At 43.5% G+C, this 17,190-nt stretch overlaps 1 protein-coding gene across 2 annotated transcripts in view; it reads left to right on the top strand.

The window, feature by feature from the left end:
- The first annotated feature begins 990 nt into the window (after positions 1-990).
- SNX29 (sorting nexin 29) overlaps positions 991-17,190 on the top strand; it is a 574,556-nt gene continuing 558,356 nt past the window's right edge. Inside the window, exon 1 of one of the 2 annotated variants that reach the window (XM_028512599.2) lies at positions 991-1,140. In XM_028512599.2, coding sequence (XP_028368400.1) covers positions 1,134-1,140 — 7 coding nt within the window. In that variant the 5' untranslated portion in view covers positions 991-1,133. The remainder of the gene's footprint in view (positions 1,141-17,190) is intronic. The other variant, XR_004902062.1, reaches the window with a different exon arrangement.

Genomic DNA, 17,190 nt, shown 5'->3' with positions numbered 1-17,190 from the left:
GTGGAAGAGAATGCATTACCTACAGAGCTGTTGTGTTAAACAATTATTACTACTTAAATATAAACATGGGTTTTGATGATAAAATGTACTTTTCTACTCTGTGTTGCTGGCAAATACTCTGAGCAAATGCTCCTTTAATTCTTCTGGGTCCCCTAACCCCCAACTCTAAAATAAGGAAGGAAACTGGATTAATACGATTGTTGTCAAAATCAGTTCATAGTGGATCCACCCACCTTCACCACCACTGCCACCACCCTAGCCCCAGGCACTTTCTCTGGCTAGACAATACCAACGGCCCCTGACCAACTGCCCCTTCTCCACCTTGTCCCGCTACAATTCACTGTCAACCAACTGCCAAGAGTAATCGTTTAAAAACCTAATTCGGACCCTATCACTCCCCTGCTTAAATTCTTGCAGTGGCTCCCATTCCCTTACCTACTTAAGAGTTAGGCGGAGAAGTACACACCCTTTACCACGGCTTAGGCCTTCCACCCACCTCGTCAGTCTGCCCTCTCTACTACTGTCCTTTTCTCACTCACCCTCTTGCTCCAGTCAACCCCTCCAGGCAGGGCCTTTACACTTGCGGCTTTTGTAACACCTTTTCTGAGGATCTTCCCGGGTTGTCTCCTTATCATCCAGGTCTCAGCTCTAAAGTCGTCTCTTTAAAGAGGCCCTTTAGGACTGTCCATCTCTCCCGTCCCCATGCTTTGGCCCGTTACTCTTAAAATTTCCTTTCTCAGCTCCTAGCGTTGCCTGGGACCTCTCATCTGGGAGCCTTCCTTGTTCCCTATCTGGCTTTCCGGCAGAGGTGTAAGCCCAGGAGGACAAGGAGGCGTCCCCATACCAAACCCCAGTACTCGCTGACCACCGAGGGCACGCAGTTTGCCCCAAGGCACCAGTCGCCAACGCCCAGCGCTGAGTGTAAGCTCCCGCGCCCCGGGTGGCCCTCGAGTTTACGTTCCGGGTCGGAAGGCGGTGCCGTAGCGGTGCCGCTCCGCTTCCGGGGCGGGGCGGACGGCCGGGCGGGGCGGGGCGCGCTGTCGCCCGGCCTGTCTAGAGCCCAGCGGCGTCAGTGGCGGCAGTGGAGGTAGTGGCGGCGGTACGGCGCAGGGATCTGCCTGGGGAGCGGCACCATGAGCGGTGAGTGGCGGCCTCGCCGCTGTCACCCGTCCCGGCCGCCCCGGCTCCTGCCGTTTCATCTGCACACTCCGGCCCGAGCCCCCGCGTCCCGTGCCCAGACCACCGTCCCTTTGCTCCCAGTTTCCTGACCCCAGTTCCTGGCTTCTGGTCACCTGCAGTTCCCTGGAGTCCCAAGTCCCTCCTAGTCCGCTGACTCCTGCCCATCACTTAAAACCAGCTCTTCGACACCTGTACCCCAATCCTCCAGTCCCTCCCAGTCCTCCGACCCCCCTTGCCCATTGACCAGACCCCCGTGCTCAGACCTCGCATGTCTCGGTTCCAGCTAACTCTTAGACTCCTTGAGTCCCACTTCCAATTAAGAGTCCCCCTGCTCCCCAGTCATCCCCACCACCCAGGCCCCTTGTCTCCAGTCACTTCAGCCTCCACACAGTGTCTTCTCCGGACACGCCTAGTTTGCTGACCTGAACCTTGTGTCCCTTAGTTCATGGTCCCCAGAGGACTATGAATTCTTCAACCTCTTTGTTTTTCCTGTCCCTCCAGTCTCCTGTCCCTAGTGCTTTGCTGTTCCAGTCACCAGTTGTTTCCAGTTACTTTGTTCCTCACTTTGGTCCTTAGTTCTTACATTTTGGTTTTCCCTCATACTCCAGCCCCTTCATTTTCTTTTCTTTGATCATTTGAGATCTCCCTTGTGGGGTCCTGTGTGGCTTCCCTTGTGCAATGTTTAGCCCATCTGGGGACCATCACTTTGTCCTGCCCAGTCCACCCCAATCCCTCCCAGAAAGGGAGGGGACTGGTTTTGGTGGGGAGCTCTGAGGGGGAGGAAGGTAGGTGTGGACAGCCGACCTCAGTGTTTCTGCAGTTTAGCTCCTAGACTTGGATGGGAATTCTCAGTCTTTTCCTCTGTTGTTTTGGTGCTAAGTCATTCCTGGGTGTTGCATGTGGAGATGGGAGTGACTCAGGGAAGCCTCTCCCCTCATCCTGACTGGGATCTGCATTGATTTAGGAGGAACTGCTTACCCTCATACTGGTCACCTGCGGTGTTTTCTCTTCACTGAAAACTCAGGGAGACCCTTTTACCCAGGCATTTCTGGAGGTCCGAAGGGGGCAAGATGAAGGCAATACATCTCTTCATTTTGTAACTTGTAAATGATCTGTGTGGATTTTTTTTTTTCAAATTCTGTGCTTTTGTTTTTGCTCTTTAAGAGCAAGATTTGTGAAATTGATGGTTCTAATGAGGGAGCTGGGGATGGAGGGGCAGGTTTCCTGGGAGATAGTCCATCTTCTGTGTCCAGAGCGAATGATTTTTGGACCAATTAAAGTTTCTGGTCCTTGACCATTAGTGATACTACAACAAAGATGTGATGAGCTGGTTTCTACCTAGGAGGTACTATAGTAATATAAGGTATAAATGCAGGTCTTGGAGTTAGACAGCCTGGGTTCAAATCCTGGCCCTGCTGCATAAAGCTGTATGACTGGGAAGCTGTAGGGTTGAGAGCAAGTTACTTTTTCATTCTGGAAGTCCTAGCTAAATGGGGATAAATAATAGTACCTTTCTCCTAGGCTTGTTGCAATGACCAAATAACATTTCTTAGGTGAAGTGATTAGTATTGTGCCTCTCACATGGTATGTAGTCAGGAACTTAGAGCTGTTATTGTTGTTTTCACAAAGATATGGGGTTCAGGTGGGGTTGTTTTGTGGCCCAGCTCTGGGACAAGGACTGGGGCTAAGTACTCCCTGAAAGTCTCTTCCTTGTAATGTGACCAAGGAGGCTCTGCTTCAGGCTTACAGTTCTGTCCTCATAGGAATAAGTGAAATTGACACGCTGGGGGAAATCATCAATGTATCTTTCAAGGAGCAACTTAATATCAAAGATAATAGTTTTAAAATTTATTTAAAAATAATTTGATCTAAAGTCAAACAAATTACAAAAGGAAACCAACAAATGGTTTTTGTAAAGGGAAAAAACACTAAGAATAAGAACCGTTTTTTGGAAAGATTGTAATTGAGACAGAAAAAGTGTTTGCTGAGGGTGGAAGGGGAAGTCCAGGTTATTTTCAGTCATTTCATTTTTTAAAAAGTAAAACTCTTCATTTCCTCAAATTGTAAATAGTACACATACAGGTGTCCATCAATGATTTATGGAGAATACAATTGAAATGGGGGTTTCCCACCTGTGGGATTGATAATTGGCACACAATAAAATAATATGGCATGAAAATATTTTTTTGTCCTTTTTATTAATAGAAATTTTCAAACATCAGGGAAGTGGAGAGAATAGTCTAATGAACAATTGTTAACTTATGACGACTTCACCTATAAACCTGTTTACTTTCTCTTTCTCTTCCCAGTTTATTTTGAAGGAAATCTAAGACATTGTATCATTTCATCAGTAAATATTTTCATATGTATCTCTAAAATACAGGTACTCCGTTTTAAAAACACAATTCCATTTCTATATCTAAAAAATTAGCAATAATTCATCAATACCATCAGATATTAATCAATGTTCAAATTTCCATGATTGCTTTATAGTCTTATTATATAATTTTTAAAAACTCAGGATGTAAAGGTTTAAATAATGTAAATTGGTTTCTTTTAAGTCTGTTAAGTCTCTCTAATTTTTAAGTTTAATTGTAATTATTTATTGTTTAATATATTCACAGAGTTCTGTGAATATCATTGTAATGAATTTTAGAACATTTTCATTACCCCAAAAGATGCCCTGTACCCATTAGTAGCCATTCTCCATTCTCCTCCCTTCAGCCTCAGGCAATCACTAACCTGGTTTTCTCTTTCTGGATTTCCTATTCTGAAGATTTCATATAAATTAATCATACAACATATGGCCTTTTGTGTCTAACTGTTTTCACTAAGAATGTTTGCAAGGCTCATGTTATAACATGTATCTGTACTTCATTTCTTTTTGTGGCTGAATAATATTCCATTTTATGGATATGCCACATTTTTTTTGTTGTTTTTCAAAAAAAGAGACTTTATTCAGGTGAACAGTTTGTAAACCAGAGAAACTGAAAGAGAAACTGTCTCCACTGAGATAAAGAGGAGGCCTGCTTATTATTTATTTTTTATTATTTATCATTTATTACTTATTATTTTTATTATTTATTATTTATATTACTTATTATTTATTATTATTTATTTATTTATTTATTTTTATTTTTTAAAGATTTTGTTTATTTATTTTTAGAGAGAAGGGAAGGGAGGGAGAGAAACATCAATGTGTGAGAGAGAAACAATTGGTTGCCTCTTTGTACATGCCCTGTCTGCCCAACCAACAAAGTCACACTGGTCAGGGCAGGGAGGCCCACTTACATAAAGTACCCATGCTGGTCACTGATTGGTCCATTTTTATGCAAATGAGAAGTCAAAATTTGCAATTTAATTGGTCCAAATAGCACTGTCCTGATAGGTTGGTTGTTATGGAACCAGTGATTGGTCAATAAAGATGCAAATAGGGGATATAGCTGTGCAGCTGTGATTGGATGGGGCAGGTCTCAGCCCATTTATTCAAATACTCTTCCAGGGATTCCTTTAAAAGGTTCAGCTCAGTTGGTAGGAACCCAGTGCAGGAGGCTGGCAACTTAGTCTGTGGCTTTTCCCTGAAATGTAGTGTATACACAAGGCCTCTATCAGCAATGGCTGCTAGACTGATTATGAATTTGGGCCCAGTTAACTGCTAGGAGTCCTTCTTGGCAGGTATATTCCTTCTCAAGGTCAACAGTTTTAATACAAATAATGAATATTTACTGAGTGCCTAGTCTGTCAGGTACCAAACTTTATCTGGATTACATTTTTTAAAGATTTTATGTATTTATTTTTAGAGAGAGGGGAAGGGAGGGAGAAAGGGAGAGAAACATCAGTGTGTGGTTGTCTCTCACAGGCCCCCCACTGGGGACCTGGCCTGCAACCCAGGTATGTGCCCTGACTGGGAATCGAATCGGTGACCTGGTTTGCAGGCTGGCACTCAGTCCACCACCCAGGGCTGGATTAAAGTTTTAATTATATATAACTACCTCAAAAACCTTATGAGGTAGTTATATTATAATCCATCCTTTAAAATGATAAAAACTGGAGCATACAAAAGTGAACAACTTGACAAAATTTACGCATCTAGCATTCAAACGCAGCATCCCAGAAGGAGTGTCATGTAGGTGTCAGAGGGAAGCAGTAAAGTGGAAAAGGTGTGCCAGTGCGGCTCACAGGGAACACCAAAGACCCACTGATTGTAAAACATCTGCAGAGCTCTTTAGGATCTTTAGGAATTTATCACAGATCCAGAGTGTTAGTCTTGTTGGCTATAGAGGCATGATTGATTACATTGTTGGGAAGGTTTAGAGCCATCTCTGAGAGAAGAAATAAGAGGGATGGGCTAGTAATCAGGAAGGGGTAAAGAAACCAAAGGGAAAGCAGCAGCTTCAAAAACCTCTTAGGAAGTGCTTACACCACAGGTCAGTCTTTGTTTCAAAACACATGTAGTTGAAGAAAAACGTTTCCTGGTCTTCACCTGCTTCACGGGAGTTGGCCAGTGATCCGGAAAACTTGCACACAGCAAGGATTAGACAAACTCAGACACGCTGTGATTCTTCTGATGGAGGATGAGTTTACAGTGTTGAAAGCTCCCCTGCCCTTCCTTCACTGCACTGGTGAGGCTGCTCCCTGTGTGGCTTCTCCGGTGCTCTATGCGAGAGGAGTTCTGACTGTAGCTCTTCCAGCACTGTCTGGGCTTACGGGGCTTCTCTCCTCTGTGGATTCTTTGGTGCTGGATGAGACCTGCACTCTGACTGAAGGCCTTCCCACACTCCTCACAGTGGTACTGCCTCTGTATGTTGTGGACTCCTCAGTGATTAAAAGGACCAGAACTCCAACGGAAGGTTTCCCCACACTCATTACATTCATAGGGTCTTTCTCCAGTGTGAAATCTTTGACATTGAATGAGACCTGAGCTCTGAAAAAGCTCTTCCCACATTCATTACATTTGTGTTATCCTTCTCCTAAGCGGTTTTACCAGTGCCCTTCTGTCTAACCCTTATGTTCACTAGCTTCTCCAAGTTGGGGATCCTTGTGTGACACCTCTCAAGTCTCCATTAAATAGTCTCCCACATGGCTCCACTATCTCAGGACAGTTTTTCCTTCACAGCAACTCTCCACCCTCTGTCATGGTCATTCTGTCTCTCCAACAGGGTGGGACTCCTGAGCAAGGTCCCATGTGAGCTGGGACTCTTCAGACTGGGCCCGAAGGCTCAGTGATGTCTGCTGCCCTGGAGCCACTGTCTCTTTAGAGGGGCCTTGTCTGTGTCTGCAGGCTGCCATCTCCTTTTGTGGTTCATTGAACTCTCTCTCCAGATACTCCAGCAAAATTGCCGCCTCCTCCCTACTCTGCAGGTGCTGCTCCTGCACTCAGGCCGTGGCTATGCTGCATTTTGTTTATCTCTCCTCAGCTGATGGACATTTGACTTGTTTCCACTTTTTGGCTATTGTGAATAATGCTGTGTGAACATTCGCATATAAGTTTTTGTGTGGGCTTGTGTTTTCATTTCTCTTGGGTATACTTTTAAGAGTAGAACTACTGGGTCCATTTGAGGAACTGTCAGACTGTTTTTTAATGTGGCTGGACCATTTTCCTTTCCCACCAACACTGCATGAAGGCTCTGGTTTCTTCACAGTCTTTTTTGATAGTAGCCATTCTAGTGACTGAAGTGCTGTCTCTTTGTGGTTTTGATTTGCATTTCCCTAGTGACTAATGATATTGAGCATCTTTTTGTGTGCTTATTTGCCACTTGTATATCTTCTTTGGAGAAATGTCTGTTCATTTTTTAATAGGTTGTTTTTCTTTCTGTTGAGCTATAAGAATTCTATATAACCTGGATATAAGTCCCTAATCAGATATGTTATTTATAAACACTTTCTCTCCTATTGTGGGTTGTTTTTCCCTTATCTGACAGTATTCTTTGAAGCACAAAGTCTTTTTTTTTTTTTAAATTAGGTTCCCCTTTAATCTCTTCCTTTTATTTCCCCTTGCAATTTTTGTTGAAGGAATCATTTTATTCTGTAAGGCTTCTTTGCAGGATTTTGCTGATTGCATCTTTTTGGTCTAGTTTGATGTTTCTCGGTCTCTTGTATATCCTATAAATTGGTAATTAGCATATGCTGTATTTTGAGTTGAAAATGTTTGAGTGGAGTCAGAGGTCAGATGGGTTCAAGGCCAGATACATTAAGAACAAATAACCAGGAAGTGGAATGACTCTGAGAAATACATACACATGATAAATGGTATTGTGCGAGAAACAAATAAGATGACCATTGGTAGAGGAGTGGATAAATATATGTGGTATGGTCACATGACGGAACACCTCAAAGACAAAAAATGTAGTAAAGAATTACAGATCAGCGAGTCTTGTTAGTGGGCAAGCAGGGTACATTGCTGATCCTCCATTCTCATGGAAGAGAATGGGCCTAGTTAAAGTGGGGGTGGGGGTGAAAGTCATAGGTTCAGGACAAAGCAGGGTAAAGGTGGTGAAAGTAAGGGTGGCCAAAGGCTGGGGTGGCAAGTACATGCCCAGTCCTTTGTTCTGAGGACTTATATAGTTGGTGGGATGGCGGTTAAGAAGTTACATATTGATTGACAGGTAAAGGTGGTGCCAGCTTTGGGAGGAGGGAGTGAATACCCAAAGGTGTTAATGGGCTTCTTCCTTTGGGCACTGTGGGCCCTTTCCATCCTGGCCTTGAAGGCCTTGGGGTGAAAGCACAGTTTCAAAGGCTTTCTTTCCCAGATAGTGGAGGTGATGCATAGAATTTCAAGGACTGCCCTCCTCCCGTGCTATCATGGTTTCCTGTGCTGTTGGAACACCTGGCAAGATTACTGTACCAGGCTCAGGACTGCTGTTAGTGAGTGAGACATGCCTCCTTCCTCCTCCCTGCCTTGGTTTGCTATCTTTTCTATGTAACATGACTATGAATTATACCTAAAATATATACCTTGGTGCACATTAATACATGTGCATAGAACTGTGTTTTTGGATTCATATGTATACACAGAAGTAAGCAAATTGTCAGTGTGATAGTGGTCATTATTTGTTTGTTTTTCTCTAAAGAATATTAGGTGGAACTACTTGATTACCAGCCTCTACTAACTAAGGAAGTCTGATTTTCAGATAATACTTTTGCTGTCATTGGGACAGAAAACTTGTAAGTCCAGAAAGTCATGATCCTCAAGCATTGTCTTTTGTAAGACTTTATCTGTGAAACCCTTGATACTATTTTCAATCAATAATTATTCTGTAAAGAATTCTTATGTTGGAAAGACACCAAAACTCCCATTTCAAGTGTGGGGAACGCCAGACACACAGAAGTCATAATTTGTGGAACAAATCAGCTCTAGGGCCTGATACAGCAGAGTTTGGGCTTAGTGGTAGTTTACTGCCGATTTTGCTTCGTGTTTATGTACATTTTGGCAGCTTCTTATTTTCTGGAATTTTGAAGGTCATGATTTTCTCTTTGGCATTGACTGGGCCATCTCCAGAAATGGCTTGTGTTTGGAATAAAGAATAAGCTGAAATGAGTGAATGGAACTAGGAGTATTTGTGGTTTTCTTTCAAAGCAGAAAGAGTGATGATATCAACCTTTTCTTTTTTGTCCCTAATGAAGGCACTGGGTTGATCTATTACTGTACATTGTGAGAAGTAAGTGTTTTGTTATCAGCAAATATTTGACCATCTCCTATGTGAGTAAGTAGCAACAGACTCAATCCCTTTGACATTGACTCCACTGCTTCTTGATGCCTGACTGTGCCTGGGTAAGTCATAGGAAGTCAAGTTCTTAGGGCTCTTAAAATATAGAAATAGCCCTGGCTGGTGTGGCTCAGTAGATTGAGTGCCGGCCTTCAAACCAAAGGGTCACTGGTTTGATTCGCAGTCAGGGCACACGCCTGGGTTGTGGGCCAGGTCCCCAGTTGGGGGTGTGTGAGAGGGAACCACACATTGATGTTTCTCTTCCTTTCTTTCACTCTCCCTTTCTCTAAAACAAACAAACAAACAAGTAAATAAATAAATGGAAGTAAAAATTCTGGCAATGTGAACATAATTCCAGATAAAAACACCTTCTATTCTGCTTGTACCATCTTGTCTACATGGATACATTCTCCCTGGGGTGATATCAACCCTGGGGGGGGCATGAAACTTTTACTGTTGTATGTAAGTCACAGATATGCAAGCAGTACATAAACAGATGTAAAATATATCTGTGGTATTAAAATTTCACGGAGGTGGTTATTAAGAAAAAGAAAGGTCTAGTAAGGGGGAAAGTAATAAAAAAAAGGTTTCAAAACACCTATGTGTTGAAGTAATTTTATCATTATCATATACATTTGTATTTTGCTTTTATTAACATTTCTGGCTACTCTTTCAACACACTGCCAAATGGTCTTCATATTGCCTACTTCTGTGACTTCATAATCCATCATTAACCCATCATCTTGCATGTAGCGTAATTTTTAAACTATTGACTCTACTTGTGGAAATTTAGCTAATTCCCCTCATTCTTTTTTGTTTCTTTGATAAATAATAATGTGATGAGCATTTTTTGTTTAAGGTAGAGTTTTCCTTCCTTTAGATTTTGTCTTTGGGATGATGTTCCTAAAACAGCATTAACACAGAGGTGTTGATCATTCTTAATTGCTCTTTTTTCCCAAAGTGGTGGTAGTAGTTTAAAGTGCTGTCCATAAGAGTGAGGGCTCTAGTGGCAGCAGAGCCAGGCCAGAAATCCAGAAATTCAGGGTTTAACACGCAGCAGACATTTATTAGATGACAGTTTAGATGTCACTTAGCAAAGGGCTATATTGTTGGTGTCTGAAGTGAATTGAATAAACTACCAAGAAATGTTTTGTCAGAGTCTTGGGTGCACAGCCAGGACTCTCCAGTTGCATGTGGCAGAAGCTTATTTCAGCACAATGGGAATTTAAAGTGTTTTGTAATGGAAAAGTCTAGGGACAGGCTGGCCTCAGACTCAGCTGGATTCAGGTGCTTAGAGAATCATCAGGACAACCCTTCTGTCCAGCTCACAACTCTACTTTCTTCTCCATTGGCTTCATCTGCAGGCAGCCTCTTCGCCATGGAGGCGAGATGGCTACCGGCAGCTCTTGGGTCACATCCTATGATATAGCAAAGCCCAAGCAAGGAGTGGACGTCTTTCCTAACTGCTCCAGCAGAAGTCCTGGGGCTGAATCACAGCAGTCTGCCTACCCATGTGGTCATCCTGGAACCTATCGCTGTGGTTCTGGTTGGCTAGGTCTGAATCTTATGCTCAGTCCAGGGCCCAATGGTGGCATGTGACTTACTTGTCTGGATAGAGGATGAGTTGAAGGAGGAGGGCTGTAGTAGTTTTGAATGGGGTGATCAGGATAGGTACCCTTACATGGAAGGTGATACCTGGGTAGACCTGAGAGAGGGGAGAGTGATTCCTGTTTTTTTTTTTTTGCTCCTGAGCAGCTAGAAGGGGTAAAAACTGCTTTTTACTGAGGTAGGAAAGGTTGTGAGAGGAGCAGGTTTGGGTGTGGGGTGTGGCAGCTTGAAGGCTCCAGGTGGAGTGAGGACCCATCTGCTGGCCCCGCTTTTTGCTTGCCCATCCAGGAGCCCTCAGCAGCATGGCAGAGCACCCCCTCGTCCACTCAGCAACACCCTGCTGGGCCTGTGCTCCCCAGCTCCCTACAGGAACTATGCCCACTCCCACCTCATTTTTCCTTGCCTGCATCTGCATTATGGACTCTGTTCTTTCCTCCCTGATCTTAAAAGAAAAAAAAGCAAAAGGCCCAAATGACATTAAAGAGTATTGTGGAACATAGAATACACATATAAGTAGACCTCCCTTGCACATTAAATATTTAGAGTTTTAGGCATTCCACTTCTGTCTTTGTTTAAAGCATATGCATTTTATAAAAGTACATTGAGCCTACATTTGAATTAGGGTTTCCACTTTTACAGGAGTGGGCAAAGTAGGTTTACAGTTGTTCATATGGAAAAATATACAAGAATAAATAATAATACAAGAATAAACTCTGTGTTTGGCATAGTCACAACTGTAAACTGACTTTTGTCAGCTCCCATATTTTAGTATTTATCCATGTTCTTTCTGTTCACAATGATTAGAAATGGCTGCATAACATTCCATAAAATATGTACCTCAGTTATTTAACCTGTTTCCTATTGTAGGAAAAGAAAGTAAATTCCATTTATGATATGCTAAGATGGAATCGGCAAGCATTTTCTGCAAAGGGCCAGATAGTAAATATTTCCTGCTGTGCAGGCCACCTGGTCTGTGTCCTTCTGCTCATCCCTGTTGTTGTAGGGTAAAATAGCACAGGCGGTGAGTGAATGAAAGGACATGGCTGTGTTCCAATAAAACTTTATTTAGAACAACAGGCAGCAGCTGGATTTGGTTGGGAGCTGTAGCTTGCTGACCCCTGTTCTAGAACACTGCAGGGGAAAAAAATCTGTGTACCCATGATGCTATGTTTAGGCTGCCATTGTGTTGTAGTGGATTCTGCCTGGACTCCAGCAACCCTGGGTTTAACTCCCTAGGGTAGAATGTGGGGACTTCTCTGACTCTTAATTTCCTGGTCAGAAAATGTAAATGGAAGTGAGTGATGAATAAAGAGTGTCTTACTCAGTACCTAGAAGATAGAGGGACTTGTGAAAGTTACTTGTTCCTTTTCTCATTTCACCCATTCCTCCTCCTTAGCTCAGTTTGCAGTGCATCAAAAGTTTTTTGTAGCTTTTGGTATGCACTGCCGCACTGTTTTTCAAGAACCTACTGTACCAGTACATTGTTACTGGTGGTGTGTACCTTTATCCCCATAGGTTTACCAGCACTGGGAAATTGTGTTTTAAGTGTTTCTTGGTCAAGTTAGGAGTTATATAATGGCAACGTGTGGTGGTTAGTTTAGTAAGAATTTGTATTTCTGCAGCCATGGGTGATGATACACATTCTCTTCCAAGCGTTTGCTCACTGCCATTTTATGTTTTTTTTTCCCCCCCATTGAGGGTACAACAAAGATTGTTAAACTAGGCCAGCCACCTATTTTGTAAATAAAGCTTTGTTGAAACACAGCCACACCCATTCATTTGCTATTGTCTATGGCTGCTTTCATGCTATGATGGCACAGTTGACCATTATGGTGTAGGAAGCCTAAAATATTTACTCTCTGCTCTTTACAGAAAATGTTTGTTGATTCCTACTCTCGAGTAAATGCTTTGCCCATTTATAAATTTGCTGTTGACTCAGTCTTATACATCACATGCCCACTTAGATGGCCTGAGCCCATCTGTCTCCAGCAGGGCCTTTCTCCCATTGTATGGTGGCAGACTATCTGTCCTTACTCCCTGGTCCAGCTGAGACACTTTACTCCACAGTACTGGCAGCCACAGCCTGACTTTGCTCATTTTATCTGTTCACATGCTAGTGCTTGAGCAGACAGAACTACTGCTTCACTCTGTGCGTGACACGTGCAAGGCCGCTGCTGTGGCCTGGCTCACTCTGGTCCTCTCTGTTTAAAGCAGCTACTTGGGGAACCATGGAACTCCACTTGGGGTCTTGATTCAACAATTGTTGATTTCTTTCTGTGAGCAGGGATGCATTAAGGCTTATTTCCCTCCCTGAAAAGACTTACCACCCAGGACTGGCACAAGGAGCAGGTTTAGTAGTCTCCATAATCCTTTCTGCTTTAGGGATTAGACCGGGGGTGTGGTGTGGCTGGAGGGCTGTAGAAGCACAGTTCAGAGAACAGTTTATTGTGCCCATAGAGGTTTCTAAGAGAAGGCAACATTTGAGCCAGCCATTGGGAGGTTGGTTTGTTTTTTGGTGGCTTTTTGCAGAAGGAGACTGTTTTCTGTCTGAATTTGAGTTGCCCAAGAAGATATTTGGTCTTGTCAAGGTTGGAAGGCATGGGTTTTGGGGTAAGTGTTGGGTTTGTCATCTCTGAGTGGTTCCTTGGGTAAGTGATCAATGTTTCAAGCCTCAGTTCCTTTATCTGTTATGATGGGGCTGCCAGCACCCAGATTACAGGTGGATGTAAGGATTTAATGTACATCTCAGAATGGAAAATTGGCAGCAGATCCGGCCTCTAGGTTTATTGTGTTTGGTTTGTGCAGAGTTGGCTGAAACACTTATCTAAAAAGAGTATAACTAGGTGCCAACTAATTGACATGAAAATCTGAGTTTCTGGATTTTTAAAAAGAAATGGGAAATGGAACAATGCTGTACTGATGTTGCTGTGAGGTGCTGTTAGCTAGAGCTGAGTAGCAGCTGCCATCTCAAGGGGCATATGCCTTGGTCCCTGCAATGTCCACCTCACCCTCTTCATTGCCTTCCCTGCCACATCACTCATTCGCATTCTCCACTTGACCCTGTAGGATTGGAGGGGTTTGATCTTGGTCTAGTACATGCATCCCTCTGGCCTACATCGTGCAGCCCTTTCTGCTCCCCTCCTCCTTCACTTCTGCTTTCTTTCTATCTCTTTATTTGAAAGAGTAGTGGAAATTAACAACAAAAACAGCAGCACCAAACTCTCCATTGGGTTGAGAGTGTCAGTCATCCTAGATGGCTGCAAATGTGACTGAGTATAAATTCTACCAGTGTCAGAAGGTGATGATATACCCGTCCCCTGCAAAGCTCTGATGTTGGGTGTTGGTTATAGGGTGAGGGGAGATGGGAATATGACTAAGATATGGCCTGGTCTACAGCCTGCTGGGGACACCTAATATGTAACTGTCTTACTGCAGGGAGGCTGTTAAGTCTGGAAAGATAACACTATTGTTTTAATTTTTACCCTCCCCACCCCGCCCCCAGACACACACATTAGTTCTGCTAGGGCAGTGTCTGCAAGCTTGCCTGGGGGGTAAATCCAGCCCAAGGCCTGTTTTTGTAAACAGCCATACAGATTCATCACTGTTCTGTTTGTGGCTGCTTTTGAGATACAAGAGCACAGCTGAGTAGTTGTGACAGTGACTGTATGAACTGCAAAGCCTAAAAATATTCATTACCTGGCACTTTACAGGAGAAGTTTGCTGACCACAGTTCTGTAGTACATTAAAGGTGCAGGTTTACTCCATAAAACCCAGAGACAATCATCAGAGATGGTGCACAAGCTTATGTAGGGCTTGATAGAAGTGCCTGGTTAATTGCAACTTTGCAGGGTGCATTGAAAAAAATCATTACAATATCAGTGAGTGTATCATCAGTTTGTTCTGTAGTATTAGTGAGTCTCTACTGAGTATTCAAGATCTTATGGCCACTGTGTAGTTATTTCAGTGCAGGATGAAGGAGATGGGAGCGCAAGGGCATGGGGCCAGATCTTGGAACATTAATGGTGGCAGGGATGGATGACTCTAGAGGGAAGAGCTGTGCTGGACAGGGCAGCAGGGAAATGGGGTTGCAGCTGGAAGGACATATGGGAACGAGGCATGGCTAATATTAAATTTGGGGGAGATATTACAATAACCTTGTATGCTGTAGGAATTTCGTAGATGAGCAAAAAAAAAAAGTTGACAGCATGGGAAAAAGGGACAGTTGCTGTAGTATGTTCTTGAGCAGGTGCGAGGACTGGAGTTAGGGCACAGTGGAGGTTTGTTATTTAGTCTCTTGGAGCCTGTCTCATTGTCTGTGAAATGGGATAATCAAACCTACTTTAGTACAGAGTTTCCTAGTTGTGGCACTCTTGACATTTTAGGCTAGATCATTCTCTGTTGTTGGGGCTGTCCTGTGCATTGTAGGATGTTTAGCAGCATCCCGCACCTCTACCCACCAGATGCCAACAACATCCTCCAGATGTGCCAAAAATGTCTCCAGATCTTGCTGACTGTCCTTCAGGGCTGGGGGTGAAGTCACCTGAATTGAAAATTGCTTATCTATATCCATTCTTCAGTAGAGCTCCGTATAAGTGAACCTCCCTGAACTATCCTTACTTGAGTGTGCCTGTTGTTTCCTGTTAGGAGCCTGACAAGGGCCTCCTCCTAGTGTCAGGCAGACTGTCCCCTCAGTGGAGTCAGAAATATGAAAGAGTAGTGAGCATGGGGGAGCTCTTCTATGCTGTTGTTCAGTGTGGGGGCTGCATGCCTCACCTGCCCTTTGGAGAATCCTAGTGCAGCTGTTCCTTTGGCTTGGGAGGTGCTCTGGGCCAGTATCTACCTGTTGCAGCCCTTCCCATAAAAATCATTTTGTATTGAGGTGAAATTTGTATAGCATAAAACTATTTATGGTTTTAATACAATTAACAATGAACAATTATTGTTATAAATTTAACAATTACAAAAATAATTAATCATTTAAAAGTGAACAATTCAGTATATTCACAATGTCATACAACCACAACCTCTGTCTAGTGCAAAGCACTGTCACCACCCTGAAGGAAACCCTCTACCCATTAAGCAGTTGTGTCCTTTCTGTATGGATTTACTTATTCTGGTCCTTCCCAGTTTTTAAAGCACAGCTCAAGTTCCCTCCTTTTCAGTAAGCTTCCCCTGGCCCCACAACAGAATAGCAGTGTGGCATGTGGAAGGAGCACTGGCCTAAGAGTCAGGCGGATGAGGGTCTCAGCCTTCGAAGTAGCACTTGCTTTGTTGTGTGACCTTGTGCAGAATTCCTGGCATGCAGTTGGCACCTAAAGAATGTTGCTTTCTTTTACTTTTCTCCCTTACACCCGCTTAGTGCATTGCAAGGATTAGCCTTAGACCACAGAAATGTCTGGCCTGACTTTACCTCTGCCATTCCATGGAGAGGCAGGGAAATCCCACTATTGAAGTGTGTGTGTGGTCTTGATCAAGTGACCTAACTCCTCTGTGGGTGGGAACCATGCTTACCTTGACCTTCAGGGTTGTTGCAAGGATTAGAGAAGGACTTTACATAGAGTGCCTGGTGCATCTTGCTCGTTTTCCCCTCCCCAGATTTCATGGACCCTTTTTACCTTTTCATCCCCCAGGTCAGCGAACATAGAGGCCTAGATTAAATTGCTTTGCCTGTGCTGTGAAGGGAAGGTAATCAGTTGAGAATAACTGTTACCCTTGCTGGTATGACTCGGTTGGTTGGAGCATCATCTTGTACACCAAAATATTGGGGGTTTGATTCCCAGTCAGGTCACATACCTACGTTGCAGATTCAGTCCCTAGTTGGGGTGCATATGGAAGGCAACTGATCAGTGTTTCTCTCTCTCTCCCTCCCTCTCAAATCAGTAAACATATTAAAAAAAAAGAAAATAATTGTTAGAGCCAGAAGTCTTATGCTGACTATAACAATAATAATCATAGCGCATGTATAAAGTGCTTGGTATGTACTTGGCACTGTTGGAGGTGCACAGTAAGCATTCACTCATTTAACAGACTTGGGAAATGCAGGGAGTTTAAGTAACTAACTAGCCCATGGTCACATAGCTGGTGGTGTGGGATTTGAACCTGGGCTATCCCATTCTTAATCCTTGGAGTTTTACAGTAAAAATTAATGTAGAGTCCTAAAGATTCTAAACATTCAAGACAATAGGGATGCACTTGAACCAGGTGAGTGATTTTCACATGCACATGTGATTTCTGACTTAGAGCCCTAGGGTATCACTGCATTTCTCTGACAAGTTTGTGGACACCTGGCAGTATTTCCTGGGGTGGCTTTACGTATTTTATTTTCATATTTATGGTGATCTCACAAGAAATTAAAAAGAAGTTTGTTCTGGCTTCTTTGGTTGATATTGTTGACTGAAGGCTGCTTTTGGAGAAGGAAGGAAGTAGGCAGGCTGGGGTTCCACAGAGGAATCATTCCTGAACCAGCAGTGGGGCTGTAACTGCAGGCTTGTTTCAGGGTTGAGAGTGAACAGGATTTAGAGATGGTTGTGCCAGGACCAGAGGACTTGAAATTGAATCCATCCTTGAACACTTCCTGTGGGACCGGCCTTGGGTGAAGATCTTGACCTTTCTGAGCCTCAGTGCGCTGGTGAATGGAGCCACTTTTCCTTCTTTGTCAAGGAAGAAAGGATGAAATGTCATCCTTCATGGCTTAGCC

This window comes from Phyllostomus discolor, chromosome 3, assembly GCF_004126475.2.
Source record: "Phyllostomus discolor isolate MPI-MPIP mPhyDis1 chromosome 3, mPhyDis1.pri.v3, whole genome shotgun sequence".
NCBI classification, from domain to species: domain Eukaryota; kingdom Metazoa; phylum Chordata; class Mammalia; order Chiroptera; family Phyllostomidae; genus Phyllostomus; species Phyllostomus discolor.
Note: the sequence above shows the minus strand (reverse complement) of the source record. Positions and strands in the feature narration are given on the sequence as shown.